The sequence below is a fragment of the Platichthys flesus genome, chromosome 4, assembly GCF_949316205.1.
Source record: "Platichthys flesus chromosome 4, fPlaFle2.1, whole genome shotgun sequence".
Classification (NCBI taxonomy): Eukaryota; Metazoa; Chordata; class Actinopteri; order Pleuronectiformes; family Pleuronectidae; genus Platichthys; species Platichthys flesus.
This window is the reverse complement of record NC_084948.1, coordinates 25924162-25931056: the sequence shown is the minus strand read 5'-3', so window position 1 is coordinate 25931056 and position 6895 is coordinate 25924162. Positions and strand designations below refer to the sequence as shown.

The following is a 6895-nucleotide window of genomic DNA, read 5'->3' as shown; positions in this document are numbered from 1 at the left end:
TAACTACTTTAAAAATCTAACTTGTTATTCGTTGTTATTTGATCTTGAACTTTACATGTGACCAGGAGCCCGAGGGGAAAATGAGCCTCTTGGTTAATTCGTGAATATTTACATTGTTGTTATCAATAAACACTGGACCTGAAAATTAACTCTGTGAATGAATTAAATGAGAAATACATCTTTCTCATCTTAATTTTCAATGTTGAATTTCAATATGAAAATCAACAATTAGAAAACATTAAAATCATTTTGAAAGTTCATTTTCTAAACTATTTTATGTATAAACTACACAAAATAAGTTGATTCTGAGATGAAGAAGCCAAACATCTAAATTTAAACATCACTGAATATTAGATGTTCATTAGACAAATAAATGATTTATAAAAATTATAAAAACATTTTCGATTTTCTATCACCCAAATCCCAACATTTAAATTGGACGGTGATGAATTTTACAGTGTGATACAGCTGCCTCTGCTGCCACCTAGTGGAGACAGAGACACCATGCAGTTCAAACCAGAGGTTGATTTTTTTGACATTACATTACATTTCATTTAGCTGATGCTTTTATCCAAAGCGACTCACAATAAGTGCATTCAACCCAGAACAACAAGAACAAGAATGTTTTCTTGATAACTAACTCAGATCTGGAAAACAGACACGAGGAGAGTGACACGTTTTACTTTTCACATTAAAGTAAAGTCAAGTACAGTAGAGTACAGTAACCATGTGGCCTGAGTGTAAAGTTACATTTCCTGGAATGAAAAATACCGACTACAAATACAATATTTCATATATATATATTTTGTACAACTTCTAAGTAAATTTATATATTTAAATAACTTAAATTCCATTGTACTTGATTCTTAAACAGTGAATCTGCTTCAGGAGCTGAGAGCTGTTGTTCCAACCGGCTGGTCCCCGTCACTGCTGAGTCATCGTGTACAAGCACAAATACACTTCCATCGACCAAACCTGCAGCCGTCACACAACAACACAACAACACAAGGTGTGTGACGAGGCGCCTGCAGGATTTCATTCCCTTTATTCCACCGCACAATGGAAACCCCCCCCCCCCCCTCTCTCTCTCTCTCTCTCTCAGCAGCTGCAGAAAGAAGCTGAGACGTGAACGTGCAGAATCACAGACACATGACTTTAATGGGTCAGACAAGGGGGGGGGGGGGGGGGGGGGGCTTTATAAAACACAACATTCAACATCGTCCCTTATTCCTCATCCGTGTTTATGCAAAAGCTCCCAGCAGACCCACCACCACACACACACAGACACACACAGACACACACATCATCAGGAGACTACAAAACAACAGGTACTCTAGGTAGTGCTTCGTTTTCAGCAGCATCAACCGTGTCATGGGTTTTTTAACAGAACACACAGACACACACAGACACACACAGACACACACACACACAGGATGTGGACAGTCACAGCTCGTCCTCGGCGTCCTCCAGTGGCGTGTACAAGAGCGCGGCCGTGTCCTCCTCGAAGACGATGGCCACAGTCTCTCCGGCGTCCATCACCGCGGCGCTGGTCTGTTCGTACGCCTGCAGAGAGAGGGACAGAAGAGAGGGACAGAAGAGAGGGACGGACGAGAGGGACAAGAGAGAGGGACAGAAGAGAGGGACAGAAGAGAGGGAGAGACGAGAGGGACAGAAGAGAGGGACAGACGAGAGGGACAGAAGAGAGGGAGAGACGAGAGGGACAGAAGAGAGGGAGAGACGAGAGGGACAGAAGAGAGGGACAGAAGAGAGGGACAGAAGAGAGGGACAGACGAGAGGGACAGACGAGAGGGAGAGAGGAGAGGGAGAGAAGAGAGGGACAAGAGAGTGAGGCAGAAGAGAGGGACAAGAGAGAGGGACAGAAGAGAGGGACAGAGGTGAGGGAGAGAAGAGAGGGACAAGAGAGTGAGGCAGAAGAGAGGGACAAGAGAGAGGGACAGAAGAGAGGGAGAGAAGAGAGGGAGAGACGAGAGGGACAAAAGAGAGGGAGAGAAGAGAGGGACAGAAGAGAGGGACAGACGAGAGGGACAGACGAGAGGGAGAGAGGAGAGGGAGAGAAGAGAGGGACAAGAGAGTGAGGCAGAAGAGAGGGACAAGAGAGAGGGACAGAAGAGAGGGACAAAAGAGAGGGAGAGAAGAGAGGGACAAAAGAGAGGGAGAGAAGAGAGGGACAGAAGAGAGGGAGAGACGAGAGGGACAGACGAGAGGGACAGAAGAGAGGGAGAGACGAGAGGGACAGAAGAGAGGGACAGACGAGAGGGACAGAAGAGAGGGAGAGACGAGAGGGACAGAAGAGAGGGACAAGAGAGAGGGACAGAAGAGAGGGACAGACGAGAGGGAGAGAAGGGAGGGACAGAAGAGAGGGACAGAAGAGAGGGAGAGACGAGAGGGAGAGACGAGAGGGACAGAAGAGAGGGACAGACGAGAGGGACAGAAGAGAGGGACAGAAGAGAGGGAGAGACGAGAGGGAGAGACGAGAGGGACAGAAGAGAGGGACAGAAGAGAGGGACAAGAGAGAGGGACAGAAGAGAGGGACAAGAGAGAGGGACAGAAGAGAGGGACAGAAGAGAGGGACAGAAGAGAGGGACAGACGAGAGGGACAGACGAGAGGGACAGAAGAGAGGGACAGAAGAGAGGGACAGAAGAGAGGGACCGAAGAGAGGGACAGAAGAGAGGGAGAGACGAGAGGGACAGAAGAGAGGGACAGAAGAGAGGGACCGAAGAGAGGGACAGAGGATAAGTCAGCGTCTCACATCGTCCCAGGACAGCGACTCTACGTTCTACACTCGGTTCTCGGAGGTACCCGCTCCAGCAGCTGCAGCCGCTCCTCGTTCAGCAGGTTGCTCTGTCTCAGCTGGGTCACGGTGTTCTCCAGACCCAGGAGCTTCTCCAGGTGACGGCGGTGACGCTGCTGCAGAACCTTCACCTTCTTCTGCAGCTCGGAGACGATGGCCTCCAGCTGCTCTTTGCTCAGACTGCTCCTGTGGTAGCTGGAGACAACGTGGGAGGAGCAAAGAGACGGGAACGCTGGTGAGATCCAGGAATGATTTTTCTATACTTTCAAAGTTGTGAGATAAGTTTTTACATTTTGATCAATTGATGAGAAATAAATAAATCAAAACATATTTGGGAGACAGATATTTATGAAATATAAATCTGGACCGAGCAGATTTAACTGTTTAAATCACAATTTCATTTTTCTATTTATTTGTATTCTGTTTATAAATCTGAATAGTGATACGAGTTGACTAATTGTATAGAAATACAGTTTATACTAATTTAATAGATTATTTAATGTTTCTTTTAATGTTATCTGCTTTAAAGCAGCTCACATTTTCTTTGTATTTAATCCTATTTTTATATTTTGAAGTAACTAGTTATTTTTTATTTGATCTAAAATGTCCTTCAAGGGGATTTTATGGATTTCTGATTTCATTTATTGTATTTAAAAAGCCTTTGGTTGTTAAGCTTAAAAACTGCAGAATAAACAACATTTATGATTATTATTATTATTATTATTCATGAGGGGAATGAGTCTTTGCAGCATCTGTGCAGAAGTTTGACTCTGTTTCCATTTGTAAGAAAAATCTTAAAGAATCTGAATAAATCTTGAAGTTTCCCCTGAAGGTTCTCACCAGTGCTCCTCCAGCTGGTGGTCCTGCTGCTCTGTGTCGTCCTCGTCTGACTTCCCATCGTCCCCCTCGTCCGTGTCCAGTCTTTCCAGCGTGAGGACGAGGGACGTGGGGGGGGCTGGTGCGTGTTTGGACACGATGGGCACAGTGGACGAGATGGGCTTGGAGCTCAGAGCGGACGACAGCACCGTGTTCGGGGAGAAGACGAGCCGGGCGGGGGGGAGGACGCTCGGTATCGTCTCGAAGACGGCGATGACTTCTTGTCCTCCGTGGAGGCTGATGGTGTCCTCTGTCACGTCTCCTGCCCTGAGGGACGCCGCAGCCTCCAGGGTGGAGTCGTGGCCCTGAGTTAAAATGGCGGCTGCGATTCCCTTCACCAGCTCATCCTGCCCTTCAGCCCCGAGGCCGTCGGACATCACCACCACCTCCGTGTCCCCTCTACTGTCCTCAACTGTCAAAGTTAGAGGGAAACTGGTCCCTGTTTGGAATCCGTCCCCTGAGGTCAGCGAGCTCAGGTCTGCGTGGAGAGACTTGACCCCGTGGCTGGACTCCACCAGGCCGGTGCCACCGCACTGCGCCGGGTCGACCGTGATCTCATACAGGTGAACCGTGCGCAGCGAGTTCTCCACCTCCACAGCGTCCACAGCCGCCGTCCTCCCGTCTGTCCCCGGGACGTCCTCATCCCCGTGCAGGCGAACACGTTTTGTCCTCTCCTCACTCTGATCCTCAGCTTTTCTTTTCTAGAAAGAAGCAGAAGTTGTGTGTTGGGACCGATGCAACACTCACTCAATGCACAACGCTTCCCCCTTCTCTTATTGGTTTGACCCTTCTGGGCTCCTGTAGCAACATGGCCGCCCCCGTGGAAAAGAAGCAGCTGCTGATTTAAATACAAACGACTCATTCTAAGGTCATGAAAACACAATGATCCCTCGTTCCTCTCATGAAGACATAGTTGTGAATATTAAGTTTAATTTCTGCTGATGCATCACCAGAAATATTTCACACTCGACCTTTAAGAATTAAACATCTTTGTGATATGAGAAATGCGGAGAGGTGTGTGTGTGTGTGTGTGTGTGTGTGTGTGTGTGTGTGTGTGTGTGTGTGTGTGTGTGTGTGTGTGTGTGTGTGTGTGTGGTCTGTGTGTCTGTTGGTTCTGGAGCTCGACAGACCAATTCATCAGCTGATATACAAAATAAATAAAGAAAGAGTTTCCTTTAAATGTTTTTATCAAACTCGTACGACAGAGAAAGGGAATTGAGGGATTACATTTTACACTTTAACCATAAACTTTGTTATTAATAAGTATAAATACAAATAAAACACAAATACAACCAACCAAGTAAATAGAACTTGAATTAAGAAAAGAAAGATTCTGGTTAAATAAACATTAAAAACGTATCCGAGACTTTTCTGCTTTGTTTATTCTGTAAATAATTAGTTTTAAAATCATTGATCAATAAACTGTTTATTGTAAAGCAGCTTCTTAACGACTCAAGTCAAATAACATAGTGACCGTGTGGCCGGCTCCTCGTTCTCTTTTCTCTTTACCTCGACCTGGTGGAACAGCGTGGGCACGGCGTCGCTCTCCAGGTAGCGGATCCCCCAACGCACCCGGAAGCACGACGCCGCAAAGTGCTGGTGGCAGATGTACTGGTGTCGAGAGGGAGCCCAGTTCTCACGCCCCATGTTCCTCAGCCACTGCTGCAGCCGCTCCGGCTCCTGCAGAGGGAACCTGGGAAATGAGGGACGAGTTTAATATCATGTGAGAAACATGGAGAAGGCAGAGAACACGTGGAGGTCTGAGCATGGACACTATGATCATGTGATCATCGACACTGTGATCATGTGATCATCGCGTGTAATGTGATTCACCTCCAGTGTATTTACAGTCAGTGGTGGGTTTACGTAATAAACCAGTTTCTCTTATACATGACAGCTGCACCCATGGGTGTTGGTTCTCTGCTGCTGCTGCTTTCAACCACACCCCCCACACATACTTTACATCTAATCTATTTCTACTTGTGTTGTGGGAGATAAATTAATAATTAAACACCAGCATCACAGAAATGCAGCCTCCAACGTGACTTTTAACTAAATAAATACAAATAATATGATAATTAAATCGTCCTCTGCTCATGAAGAAGAGTTTGAACCCACACCCTTCACTCAAGAGGAGAAACAAGTCTTTAAACCCAGAAGAAATGATAATGAGACATTAATCCTGATGATTATTGATATGAACTGATGTGAAAACATGAGTCTTGATATGTGAGGTCTGAAGTTTCCTTCCTGGGGGGGGGGCAGCTGTGTTCAAAGTGTTTGACAGATAAACCCTCTGATGGCTTCTCTTCTCTTTCTCCTCGAGGTTCTTTCAGGAGTTTCTACGATCATCAGGAAACCGCAGTTCTCACACAGAGATCCAGCTTCTCGACTTCCGGGCAGAGACACAGGAAGTGAGACTGAAGGTGAATGAATTAAACGAAGCCCCTGGTTCGGGTCGGTTCGGGTCTGACCTGTAGAAGCTCCGGGTCCCGATGCAGGACTCGGTCTTGCAGCTCGGGACCGAACAGTACTTCGGCATCGTTCGGTTCCGCGGGTCCAGCTCACTACACAACAACAGGAAACTCGTGTTCCGTGTGTGTCCGTGTGTGAGCTGTCAGCTGGAGGCGCCTTGTGACGTCACGCGATCAGCTGCTCCTCAATCAGGAGCGACGTCATAGGCCTGCGACTCAAAGGGCCGTAAACACGTTGTTTTTTCTTTAACTGAAATAAAACATTTATTATTTTAAACAATGAGAAGAGAAAGAAGTTGTAAAAGTTAAAAAGCAAGAGATGGAATAACAGGAGGATTGTAAAATAAAATAAATGAAATAAAATAAAAAAAAAACTATTAAAATAAGTTGTAATGACGATAAAAAGCAAAAGCGAAAATAGGATTGGGCTAAAAATTAATATAAAATAAATGAAATAAAATTAAAAAAAACTATTAAAATAAGTTGTAATAACGATAAGCTAAAGCGAAAATAGGATTGGGTTAAAAATTAAAATGATGAAATAAATTGTGACTATTTTCGATTGGCGAAAGCATGTGCATTAAAATAAAGCTGCAGATCCATGAATTTACATTGTGATTGTCTGTGTAGCTGTTGAATAACATTATTATATTGTTTCGATCCACAACACGGATATATTGATTCCATCAATAGCAAAAGAATTACACAATTAAAATAAAATACACAATGATA

General features: G+C 45.3%; 1 protein-coding gene across 1 annotated transcript; it reads right to left on the bottom strand.

Moving 5' to 3' along the window:
• Positions 1-1066: 1066 nt before the first annotated feature.
• LOC133952303 (THAP domain-containing protein 5-like) lies at positions 1067-6332 on the bottom strand. The gene is made up of 5 exons (XM_062386688.1): positions 6164-6332; positions 5199-5382; positions 3654-4390; positions 2822-3008; positions 1067-1563 (listed from the first exon to the last, which is right to left on the bottom strand). Exons 1-5 carry the CDS (start codon positions 6229-6231, stop codon positions 1444-1446), a joined length of 1296 nt encoding a protein of 431 aa, XP_062242672.1. The 5' UTR covers positions 6232-6332; the 3' UTR covers positions 1067-1443.
• Between the last annotated feature and the right edge of the window lie 563 nt (positions 6333-6895).

Coding starts and splice junctions, on each gene's coding strand:
- LOC133952303 (XM_062386688.1), bottom strand. CDS start 6,231: ATGCCGAAGTACTGTTCGGTCCCGAGCTGCAAGACCGAGTCCTGCATC. Junction 5,383..6,163: donor GGGACCCGGAGCTTCTACAG/GTCAGACCCGAA, acceptor CTCATTTCCCAG/GTTCCCTCTGCAGGAGCCGG. Junction 1,564..2,821: donor GGCTGCAGCTGCTGGAGCGG/GTACCTCCGAGA, acceptor CTCTCTCTGCAG/GCGTACGAACAGACCAGCGC.